At 50.4% G+C, this 12,732-nt stretch overlaps 1 protein-coding gene across 1 annotated transcript in view; it reads left to right on the forward strand.

Annotated features, from left to right (window-relative positions):
* Window positions 1–12,732, forward strand: part of NT5E (5'-nucleotidase ecto) — a 44,005-nt gene that overhangs the window by 24,680 nt on the left and 6,593 nt on the right. Inside the window, exons 4-6 of the mRNA XM_030859439.3 lie at window positions 9,634–9,831; window positions 10,752–10,906; window positions 12,551–12,656. Coding sequence (XP_030715299.1) covers window positions 9,634–9,831; window positions 10,752–10,906; window positions 12,551–12,656 — 459 coding nt within the window. The remainder of the gene's footprint in view (window positions 1–9,633; window positions 9,832–10,751; window positions 10,907–12,550; window positions 12,657–12,732) is intronic.

Consider the following 12,732-nt stretch of genomic DNA (forward strand, 5'->3'; position numbering starts at 1 on the left):
ATAAACAAAACCAGGAAACCTTAGCATTTGTTCTACCCACGGCAGCCAGCGGCCGGGTACTCCGAGTGCAGGGGCGGAGCCGTCCCTGCTTTGTTAGAATAAGCGAGCGAGGACAAAAGCCTTGGTTGTGGTTTGCAATCATTGTTCATCTCGCCATTGATTTTCACTCTTGTAGTTGAGATAATCTTGTCTTTTAGAACAAGAAAGTGGTCTTATTATTTACTACATCCACAGGACAGGGAAACACTCTCCAACAAAGAACTGCTTCCTTTGGGCATCTGTAGGATTGCTGATGTGTGGGTGTATTGAGTGAGCCGGGAGAATGAGCCAGAGGACAGAGGTGTGGCCGGTAACTTCAAAGATGATGTCCTTGGTGGTACCGGGACTCACTTGTCCCAGGGGTCGCTACTCAGGACCCCTCGGTCAGCTTCCAGCCATAGGCCAGCACAGCAGCAGCTTCCTTCATGGAGCAAAGCCAGAGCCTTCTGCTTAACGATTTTTGCAGCCACATAACACTGATCGGTTTTAGTTACGTCTCATGAAACCGCTTTCCAGGGCGAAGCAGGGTGAGCCAAACCCCAAATGATCTGTAAAACAGGGTCACATCCTTTGGCAGGGTTGAGTTGTCAGGCAAGCTGATGACTGACTGCATATTGTGAAATCCAACGCCTGCTCCTGCCACAGGGCAGATCTCTTCCCGGGGCTGCCATTCGTGTTGCCCTAAGTTTGCCCCTTGATGGTCTTCAAGAAGGACCTCCTTTTTCCAGCCTCACTGTGACAAGCAGCACGGGGTCATGGACAGGGCTTTGGACTCCGACGGCCACAGTCTCCCCCCGGGGTTGGTCACTACTGGCTGTCCGACCTCAGACATGTTACTTAACCACTCTGAGCTTCAGCTTTTTATTTTAAAAAACCGCTACAGTGATACGACTACCTCAGAGAATGTCGTAGGGATTAAATGAGGTGGTATAGGAACAGAACATAGTGGGTCCAAGAAAAATATGTCAGTTCTCCAATATTCTGCAACATGGGAAAATGTATACAATTTCATTTTAAATGAAAAAGAGGAAGATACATTTTTTTTTTTTTTTTTTTGCCGCATGCGGGCCTCTCACCGTTGTGGCCTCTCCTGTTGCGGAGCACAGGCTCCGGACGCACAGGCTCAGTGGCCATGGCTCGCGGGACCCTCCCGGACCGGGGCACGAACCCGTGTCCCCTGCATCGGCAGGCGGACTCTGAACCACTGTGCCAACCGGGGAAGCCCCAACTATGTTTTTTCTTTTACAACTATACAAACATTTATTACCCAGACTGTAGTCACTTGACACAACTCCAAACTAATTTATGAGGTCATTCCTCTCTTGAATAAATAAAAAGATTCTTTATCCTACAAAACTCGGGAAACACTGGAGCTCTTCTCACCCCCTCCCCCCAAAATCTGATCATTCCTTGGGGAGCCTCTATTTTTCCTGATCCCCTAGGTCCTGATTCTTACTTGTGTCCCCCCTGTTCTTGCCTCTTTCAAACCATTCTTCTTGTCCGTGCAGGAGAGACCCAAATATGGAAGAGTGCCCTTTCTTCTTGATGTCCCTGAATTCCATCCACATGAGGCAGCTTCCTTCCAAGTCGGCTACGCACAGCAGGGGACCCACCGCTGTGCAGCCTGGGATGACTCTTCCTTCCAAGTCTCTGCCGCCCCAGGGCGTGCCTCACTGGCTGGCTTTCTGGCTTTCTTCTGCAGCCCGCCCTCCTCCCATTCCGGTTCTCCTCTTGTTACTCCTGTCCTCAACCCCTTGATCCAAGGCTACCCCTGAAACTCAAGTTTTCTCCCACTATTTTTATGCAAAAAATTAAGGTCTTTGTGTGCACCCCTGCTCCACCATCCCCATCATTGTCGGGGACCCGTCCTTCCAGGCAGGTCTGCCTCACCTCCCCCTGGGGAGGAGGAGAGGAATGAGGACCCAAGACCGTCATTAGGGAAGCCTGGCGGACCCTGGTCCTCTCACAGGTGTTTACTAGACAGAAAATGGTTTTTTCCCTAGAATGGATTCTGCCACCCATTTCCCCCTCTTTGCTATCCGTGCATACGTATTTTATTTATTATTTATTTGTTTGTTTTTGTTTATTTATTTTTGGCTGCGTTGGGTCTTTGTTGCTGTGCGCGAGCTTTCTTTAGTTGCAGCGAGCGGGGGCTACTCTTCGTTGCGGTGCACAGGCTTCTCATTGCGGTGGCTTCTCGTTGCAGAGCACGGGCTCTAGGCGCTCGGGCTTCAGTAGCTGTGGCATGTGGGCTCAGTAGTTGTGGCTCACGGGCTCTAGAGCGCAGGCTCAGTAGTTGTGGCACACGGGCTTAGTTGCTCCGCGGCATGTGGGATCTTCCCGGACCAGGGCTTGAACCCGTGTCCCCTGCATCAGCAGGCAGATTCTTAACTACTGTGCCACTAGGGAAGCCCTACATATATTTTTTTAATTGAAGTATACTTGATTTACAATGTTGTGTTAATTTCTGCTGTACAGCAAAGTGGTTCAGTTATACATATATTTACATTCTTTTCCATTTTGGTGTATCACAAGATATTGAATATAGTTCCCTGTGCTCTACAGTAGGACCTTGTTGCTTATCCATTCTATATATACTAGTTTGCATCTGCTAATCCCAAACTCCCAATCCTTCCCTCACACACCCTCCCTCCCCCTTGGCCACCACAAGTCTGTTCTCTTCATACCTATATATATTTTTTAATTCCCAGAAATTATATTGGTTATTGCCATGGCGGGGTGGGACTGCAATTAAATTTTTCTTCTCCATTTGCCAAATATGTCATGCTAGTTTTACTTTGATAAAAAAGAAAAATTTTTTAACCTCTCTAAACCCTAGAAACTGAACCATTAATCCTAAAGTTTATGAAAAGAAAATTTTCCAGACAATTTACTGATCAGTAGGCTTTTATTTGGCAATTCATGGGCGGAGCAGCATCCCATGTGGCAGAGAAAAGGGGGCTCAGAAGAGCTATAGGAGGCCATAGGGTCTTAGAGACCAAAGGGAGCAGAAACAAGGAAGTTGCCCTGGGCATTGCTGACGGTTAACTTCCCTTCTGTGGAGCGCAGGGAGGTCTTGGAGCCTGTGCAGCACGGGCCTGCGGGGCTGGGAGCGCCGGGCCTGCCTGTTCTGGGAGAGCCACGGAGAAGCGCAGTGGAGTTCTGGTTTGCTGATAGGAATCTTAGCATGAGTGGCTCCATCTTGGGCCTGACCTGGTTACTTTCACAACTTGAACTCTTATAAATATGTGTGTTAAATTTTTTTAAAAGGAGAGGCATATACTCAATTTGAGAATCTGAGCTAAATACACAAATGACCAAATGTATCTTCTTACCTTTAAAAGATAAGAAACCGGGAGTGCGGTGCTTTGTCCCAAGCAGCCTGGCTGTGCCTCACTCAGATCTCTTGTCCTCAGTTTATTAATTTCCCCCAAACCTAGAAACTCATACAGTTGTCAGTTTTGACGTCTCACGTGTAAGGAAATTTCCAAATCGTCTGTCATGTTGCGGAAGCAGAGCTTCGGGCTTCCCCACCGGAAGTCCTCCAGGTTCTGAGATGAGCCCGTTTGAATTGTGCGTCGTGTGCTCCACTGCCCGCCACTGTGGCCGAAGCTAATGCTTTGTGGAAATCAGCAGTTCAGACCCTCACTGAATACAAACACCTAGCGTTTCCCAGGGTACAGAACCACTCTGGAATGCCCTGTCCAGCTAAATGCTGATGTTCCGTAAAAAAAAAATGTCAGGTTTATTTACATCAATTCATGGCCCTGTGGACCTCCTTTTTAATTTCAAATGGAACTACAAAGTATGTTAACATGAAAATCAGTCTCTCTCTCTCCAGCCCGTTCCTTTGGACTTTGCATTTTAACAGGCCATAGTGATAGAACCAGGGGATGGCTGCATTGTTATGACTTTGTTTTTAATTTTTATATAAAACCCTGTTCTATAATGTAAAAAGCGAATGGGAAGTCTGGTGTCTGGAAGGATAGTCACCCTGGCTTAGATCCTCCGTGAAGAAAAGAGGGTGGTGGACAGCGGGGGTATCACTGCATCCCCTGCTCTTTCCCCAGTGAGTGGCCTCTCCAGGCCTCACAGAGATGAAGCGAAGCCCTCAGGCCTGGCTCCACGGGACAGTGGAGTCCCACACACTGGGCACTTGTTGGAGCTTGGAGGTGTTTGTTGAGTGAGTGAATGTGTGTGAACCCATTCCCACCCTGCCGGGGTCTCTTATTTACCCCAGCCAGTCAGAACTGGGTACAGGCAGACAAGCCGATTGGACTTCATGAGAGTTTGTGCCCACTCTGGGTACCACTTGAAGATACATCATCACTGTTAGACCTTCCGGTCATCACTGAATGTCCAAGAGCCAGAATGTGGGCAGTCTATCGAAGCATGTACAAAACAGAGGGACACAGTCCCAATATGGAGAATGTCAGTGGCCCCTTGAGTTCCCTGGAGGAGACATGACAGCCTGTGTATCAGGGTCGGGTACAGAGATGGCTGAGGAGACAGGGACTCACCCCTCTGGCTGCGGAACACCTTTTGACAGCAGCTGGCCTGACTGCCCGGGGGGGGGGGGGGGGGGGAGGGCATCTTGCCCAGCCTACTTCATGGCTTGCAACGCCACAAGACTTCTTGCATGTGAAAGATGCTCATAACTTTAAAAAAAAAAAAATTAAACCACTTTTGGTGTCAGACACCATCAAATCTCTTGTTTTACAAATACAGGAAATAAATTTAGGTCCCAGGAGTTAAAAGTCTCTCCCGAGGTTGTGAAACAAGATTAAAAGGGAGCTGGCGCCAAAACCCATTCTCTCGACAAGTTTGGCTTCATGAGCCCCACCCAGCTCATCAGTTGAGGAAATTGAACGGAGGGGAGTTGGGGGATGGGGCATGACTCCCCTTGACATATGGATTCCTCCACAGGAAGGGCATGTAAATCTCGTCTGATCTCTGGAAATCTGTTAGCTAAACCCCTTAAAATCAGTCGTTCAACATTTATTGACTACCTACTATGTGCTGGGCCAGCCCCAGAGACACAGCAGCCTCTGCCCGCATGGAACTTACTGGCTTGAAAGGGATCCTGATGCCCATCAGATTTTTTTTTAAATATGCAGAGAAATCAGTCATATGTAATTACAAAGCATGCTGTGAAGGAAGAAGTCCACGGTGCTGGGAGAGCAGGTATAGGAGCGCCTGATCGCGTCTGGGGAATCATTAGAGATGATGGTAACTTGGGAAATAATTATCTCTAACCTTTATTGGGCGTTTACCTGAGTCAGGCTTCATGTGCCGCTTAACTTCTTTCATTCTCGAAACAACCTCTAAGGCAGGTATTGTTATTTTCTCCTTTTACAGATGAATAAACTGAAACAAAAAGATGTAAATAATTTGCCTGTGGGCCTCCGGTTCCAGGTCTTACTCTATATTCTTGACTGTGGAGGCGGGCGTGGTCTAGGAATGGGAGAAACTAAGATTGCTGAAGTGCAGGGTGGAGGGTCTAGATGAAGCTGGGCCACATCATGTGGGTCTGATAGGCTATGATGCTCACGTCAAAAACTGTAGTGTTGCTATCCAAGCGAACGTGGGTCTGCTCACCCGCCATGCAGAAAAGCCAGTCCACTGACACCAGGTTGTAGTGAAGGAAAGTACAGCGTTTGGTTGCCAGGTGCCGAGCAAGGAGTCTTGTGCCCAGGAGTCCCACAGGGCCCTGCTCCATATCAGCTGGGCAGGCGCTTGCCCGGGCCTGCGCTGGGAACGCCCGCATTCCTGAGGGGCTGCTGTTCCGTTCCCTCAGACACCCTCACTGTTCTAGGGGATACCCTGTTACCGGCTCTAAATGTCAGCCCACAGCTCCTGGCTCCTCCAAGGCTTGCTTCCAAGAGGACGGATTTGCCAAAAGGCTGGAATAGAGTTCTGGTAAACGGTTTTCCCCCTGCCAAGAGGACAGGCTGCGTTTCTAAAGACAGATATGTGGCTCTGTGTATGGAGAGACGATCTGGGGCGTGAGCCTCTGTGGCTGAATAGAGTGCTGTGGGAACTCTGAAGCCCTGGATTGCTTTCCCTGCCAGTGGTTTTCTGGGGTTGCCAAGTGCACAGGAAGCAGAGAGGGCCCAGCTGTGGGGAACGCAGACTGGAGCCAAACTAGACTGGTTATTGTCTCAGCCACGTGGGAAACGTCCTCCTTGACTCCGATTAAGTCCATCCGAGATGAAGATGACACATCTTTTGTTCAGCGCCGGAGAAAGTCCCCTGTGCTACAGGAGGAGCTGGGGTTGGTGGCTCCTGTTTGTAAAGAGCAAGCTGATCTGATGAGGCATCTGACCCCATAGTTCGATTCCGAATTTTTACGTTCTGTTTAAACTCAGATATATTTATGGAAGGCAGAAAAAATAAAGGCTAAAGAAGTCAGGCTTGCCCTTCTCTTGGGTTTCCAGGAATCTGCCAGACCCCTTTCTGAAACAGATGTAGGGCCTGGACGAGGTGTTGTGCGCCACCTTGTGGATATAATGGGAACTGCACGTTGCCAGGCTTCTCTGGGCTCAGAGGAGGAGCCACCTTCCCTAACCGTGCCCAGCTGAGGTGAGGGGACTGCCACATCCCCGTCCCCTGAAGTAAAGGCCAGGCTCCAAGTCTGTCCAAGGACCACCACAAAACGGAATGCTACTCTTCAATGCATCAGACCATCTATGGCAGTCACCGCCACCATCTGCCGGCCACCCGTAAGCCTGTGCAAATGGAGATGGGACACGGCCTGCACTGGATCTCAAGTCCGTGCTTTTGTAGAAATAAAATTCCAAGGCTTTCTTCTTTATCCAGAGGAAGCAAGACAATGGGAAATTAAGATTGGCCACAGCTATGAATATTTCCTGCTGGTGAAATGTTGGTATTTGCAGCACTTCTGCTCTGTGGTTACTGAGCTAAAGGGGCTGCTTTTGGCTCAGGCGCAAGGCAGGATTGGGTTTTTCATAAACCCAGGTGTACAGCCTAATGTCTTCAGTGAAAAGGGAAGCCCAGACACAGCTTGGGGCACAAAGGTGCAGCCACTGGGCTTGCACCTGCTTTGGTGAGTGCCCTTTGGAAACCAGCTCTTGCAGGCTCTCTGAGAACAGCACGTCGTAGGCTGTGTTGGGCAGTGGAGAGAACATAAGCTCCGGTGTCTCACAGCCCTGCTTTTCAACCCGCCCTCCTTCACATACCAGCTGCGTGACCATGGACGCATGCCTGTGACAACTGGTCTTCTGGTCTACAGTGTGGGGATAATAATAGGAGCTGCCTCGTGGGATTCCTGGAGGATTAAGTGAGATCTAGCCCGGGGCTGGCTCCTGGCTGACTCTCATAACTGGTCCAATGAGGAACCAACACAAACTGAAGTTCTCCGGCCTCTCAGTGAACATCTAATAGGAAGCGCTGGTAGTGGGTGTGCAGAGGGAGGTGATAGAAATAGTAGTGGGTCAAGGGTATCTGTTCTATAGTCTCTGACTCAGAACAGCCCAGATGAGATCCCGCTCTCGCCGGAGGTGAGATGGGAAGTACAGGGCACCCATAGGAGGGGTGCAGTTGCAGAACTGAAACGTGCCAGGTGATCAGAGCCCAGGGCTCATGTTCTGAGTGCCGGGCTCCCACCCTCACACGGCGTGTGTCCGGGAGACCGTGCTGGGATGGGACTCAGCCTCTGGCTCCCCTTTGAGATAAGTGGCTCCCAGGCTCTCCCCAGGGCTCCCCTTTGAGACAGAACTCAGCAGAACCTGGCAGGTCTGTGGTCTGGCTGGGGCGGGAGGTCTGTGTGCCAGTCGGCCACCCCGGTGAATGCGGCTCTTCCTCAAGGCACCCGAGGGGACACAGAACTGAGCAACAAAACCTAAGGATGAAAAAAAAAAAAAACCTAAGGATGGCCTTTTGTCATTTCTATTTTTTATTGAGTATAGTTGATTTACAATGTTGTGTTAATTTCTTGTCATTTCTGCTGATCTTCCACTAAAGAGTCTAAGCTCTGGAGTGTGTGTCTAGCGTTTCTAGAGGTTGCCATTCCCTCATGGGGGAAAGAAATACACATTTATTGAGTATTATGTGCCAGGCAGTCTGCAAGAGGGTTTTGTTTTGTTTTGTTTTAATTTGGCTGTGCCGGGTCTTAGTTGCGGCATACAGGATCTTCAGTTGTGACATGCGAACACTTAGTTGTCGCACGTGGGATCTAGTTCCTTGACCAGGGATCAAACCCGGGCCCTCTGCATTGGGAGCACGGAGTCTTAGCCACTGGACCACGAGGGAAGTCCCAGCAAGAGAGTTTAAATGTTTAATCCTCTCAAGATTCCTGTGAAATAGGAATTGTTATTTTGCCTTTTTTTTTCTTTTACTTTTATTTGCTTTTTTTTTTTTTTTTTTGCAACATTTATTCCCGGGTAATAAGTTTTTGTTTCTTCAGTTTTTTCTGGGGTATCTTTTTGTTCTGTGCAACCTCCTCTTCTGGGTTAGTAACAGTCTGTTCTTTTTCACGAAGGATCATCTCAATGTGGCAGGGAGAGCTTGTGTTGATCCGACCACAAGCTCTGTAAATCCTGCATTGCATCTTGGGGGCGTTGTTCACTTGAACATGCTCCATGACCAGAGAATCTACATCTAAGCCTTTAAGCTCAGCATTACTCTGCATTTTTGAGCGTGTGCAGTAACAATTCAGCACCTTTTGGAGGCCACCGACCCTGCGTCCGGCCCCACTGTTTGGCCTGGGCGCACCTACCAACTCCACCGTTGGAATGATGGAATGGTACACATTGCTTCTGTAAAGTGACATCCTTCAGATACTTGGTGGCTTTTGGCCTGGGCAGTTTCATGAGTGTCCTTACAGTGAACACGAAGATTTGAACCGCTTGATTTGCATGATTGTATGGGGTTTTCTGGGCCCAGTGAAGAACGGACCCTTTCTAGAGGTCACCGTGAGACACTGGACCTCAGGAGTCGGCACCGTTCACAGCCTGCCTGTGCACCCGCCGTCCCCCCGCCCCACTCTCGCCCAGAGCACCCCTCTGCACGTCACAGAGGCCCGACAGCGCCGGAGCACCAAACCGGGGACTCCGACATGTTCCCCACACACAGAAGGACTCCGCCACCAGGGAGGACTCAGTAGACACAAGAGTCTGCCGCCCGAGGGCTTTGAAATTGGCACTGCCAAGCCCGGGATGGCAGCAATCACCCGTTATTATGCCCATTTTACAGATGGGGAAACTGAAGCACGGTGAGGTGAAGTGGCTTGGCTGCTTCACTGGGCCGGTGAGACTGGAGCCAGGGTCAGGATGGAGGCGGGACTGTCTTAGCAGTGTCGCATCTTTGTATGCCACGTAGCACCGGGCACGGTGCCCAGGACTTAGCAAGAGCTTAGCAACCACTGCTGAGTTGAGAATGGAAAGATTCACATGCCAAAAGGGCATTCGGAAACAGGGGCAGATGCCCGAGCTGGGCTCTGAAAGACCAGCTGTGTAGAGCAGCAGCTGGCAAATCGTCAGTTCAGAATTCGCAGTCACCTGGCCGGCAGCCTGCAGGCTCCCGGCCGTCCGTGAACAAGGGCCCACTTGATTAACTTTGGATCTTTCATTGCAGGCACTCCACCTTCCAAAGAGGTGCCGGCGGGGCAGTACCCATTCATAGTCACGTCCGATGACGGACGGCAGGTTCCCGTGGTCCAGGCCTATGCTTTTGGCAAATACCTAGGCTATCTGAAGGTCGAGTTTGATGAAAAAGGAAACGTCGTCACTTCACATGGAAATCCCATCCTTCTCAACAGCAGCATTCTGGAAGGTACGTGAAATTCAGGGCAGGGATCCACCAATGCAAAGATCTGGTGGCTGGATTTTTTTTTTTCTTTTTTTTTTTCCTTTTTATTTTTTGGTTAATGTTTCAGGACAATGTTTTTGAAGACCCGAGCTTCTTTCTCCCTTGAGTTTACTCTACCCTCTTCGTGGATAAGGAGATTTAAAACACACACGAATTGCAAAAGTCCCACGTGCTCCTCCAAGCCCTCTCAGCATCAGACACTGTCGCTGCCTCTCGTGTCCCTTCCAGCTTCACCCTGGCGCAGGAGAGCCACTCTCGGCCCATGTCCAGAGGAGAGCTGATTGTTGGGGCAAAGGGAGCAGTGTACCTGGGCAAGCAGCCCAGTCTCCATGGGCTTCAGGTCATCAAATGCGTGTGTGTCTTTCTTACTTTTTGATCTGGGAATCAAAACGAAAAGACATTTCATGTCATGCATTTCGTACAGTGTACATGAACATCCTCCTGTGCTTCTCTCTCGCCTGCCCTTTCCTGCTTACCGTGATCAGACAGGGAAGGACAGGTGACCAGGGGCCCTGGAGAGCCAGAGCTCCCGACAGCCAGAGGGAGGGGCCGGGACCCTGTAGCCGGACGTCTCAACCCTTTATACCTGCCCTTGGGCCTCTCATTGTCTCCCCACCACTAATGCCCTCCCCGTTGAGCCAGCAGACACTCATTCAGATGTGACGAGTTGATGCTGATTTACTTGGCACGTCTTTAAGATCCAAGCTGGGTCTTACTCCCAGGAAACGGAATAGAGGTTCCTAAGGAAATTTCCCAGTCAAAATCAAAATGTACACAAATACGGTAAAGAACTGTGTACTCACGCCAGGTGAGCTGAATGACGTTTGAGCCTTTCTCCAACATTTAGGCTTTAACTGCAGGCTGATTTGTTTGTTTTCTTCTAGATCCGAGCATAAAAGCAGACATTAACAAATGGAGGACAAAATTAGATAATTACTCGACCCAGGAACTGGGGAAAACAATTGTCTATCTGGATGGTACCACTCAGTCATGCCGCTTTCGAGAATGCAACATGGGCAACCTGATTTGTGATGCTGTGGTGAGTGGTCCACAGGAGAGCAGGGCCCGTGCCTAGTGGGGGAGGATGCAAGGACGGACAACCTGACAGTTACTGAATTGAGGACTTTTAGAAATTAGTCCCCAGACAAAAGCTTGGCGTGTAATCACACTGAGTACCTTGGGAAGGTGCCCGAACCAGACCAGTGGGCCATCCCTTTATTGCTTTACAAGAACGGCAGCCTTGGACTTCCCTGGCGGTCCAGTGGTTAAGATTCCATGCTTCCGCTGCAGGGGGTGCAGGTTCGATCCCTGTTCAGGTGAGTTCTGCATGCTGCGCAGTGCCGCCCAAAAAAAAAGGACAGAAGCCTTTATTTCAAGGTGCTCGTCTTAGGTGTCTGAATATTGGATGTTGCTTTCCTTTGGTAAGATGACCTGAATCCACAAACTCTGCTCCTCCCAAGAAGTAGACATAGAATTAAATGCATCTGCCTGGGCCTATCTAGGCCAGAGTGTGTTTCACTGATCTGTCCTCTTGACCCCAGAGAACTCGGCCTTGTGTGAACCACCTTCACAAGCAAGGCCGTTATCACAAGAATAATAAGTCCCAGAGCAAGTTCCCACACCAAAAACACCCCTCTGTCCACCTGTCTGCGGGCAGCCCCCCCGGGAGGGCCGCCGTGCCCAGCCGAGGTCTCCAGCTGAGACTCACCACGCCCAGGGGCACCCAGGAGGCCGTTCCTTTGTCTGGGCTCAGCTCGGTGCCGGGTGCCCGGTACCTGGGATGCAGCCACACTCAATAAGTGTCTGCCAAGTAAATGACGACACTCACGCTTTCCAAGGTGGGACAAGTGCTGGAAGCTCAGCATCGCACGGTCAGTGCGAGACAAGCAGCTAACGAGAAGCCAGAGCTGTGAATGTGCAGAGGCAGGTCTGGAAGGAAACACCCCAGGCTCTAGCAGGGCTTACCTAACAAAGAGAGAATGAGCCCCTTCTCCCGCTAAGCATCAGGAACACTGCAGCTGTGCTGCCCTCAGCCGCCCTGTGGCCCTGTGTCTCCCTCACCTCTTCCACCATCATATGTTTTCAAATGAGAATGTAATTCGTTTTATTTCTTGTAACTAAACATATGTTTTGTAAAAGAAAAGGAAGAATGAAACTGACTCTCCCCCGTTTCAGGGGCTCCCCCGTCTCTCTCTTGTATCCAAAATTGCCAACTTGGGAACTGGCTGGGGACCTAGACATGGATGCCAGGGTCCTTTGTGGCCTGAGGTCTGGAGTTGAAAGGCTTCTGGGCTCCACCCTTAGGAGCAAATGTGGGTCCTGCCCTGGAGGAGCCCCGGGGGGAGCAGCCCTGTGGGTCAGTCTGCACAGAAGCCCCTTTCTCCTACTTCAAGTGCTGGCTTTGCTAAGGGCCCCTGGCCTGGCGGGTTGCAGGGGTCTTAGGAGAGGGGCTCAGAGCTACTGGCTACTCAAGAGTCTGACCTGGGACTGGTCACAGTGTCTGAGGTTTGCTTCTCAGGGCATGAGACTAGTTCTGATGAATTACACTTGAGAAAGCTCTGGGCACACACAGGAGCAGGGCAACAGCAGCTTTATTTGCTCGGTGCAGCTAACCAAGTTCCGGGCACTGACCCTAAGGAGGAGGACCCAGAATAACGAGTGTAAATTCATGCTGCTGTTGCAGATTAACAACAACCTGAGACACCCGGATGAGATGTCCTGGAACCATGTGTCCATGTGCATTTTAAACGGAGGCAGCATCCGGTCACCCATTGACGAGCGGAACAACGGTATGCTCCCGGCTCCCGGCCCCCGGCCTCAGCTCAGCGTGCTGTCTGACCAGTCCCCCAAGACCCCCCCCCACCG

Source organism: Globicephala melas, chromosome 14 (assembly GCF_963455315.2).
Source record: "Globicephala melas chromosome 14, mGloMel1.2, whole genome shotgun sequence".
Classification (NCBI taxonomy): domain Eukaryota; kingdom Metazoa; phylum Chordata; class Mammalia; order Artiodactyla; family Delphinidae; genus Globicephala; species Globicephala melas.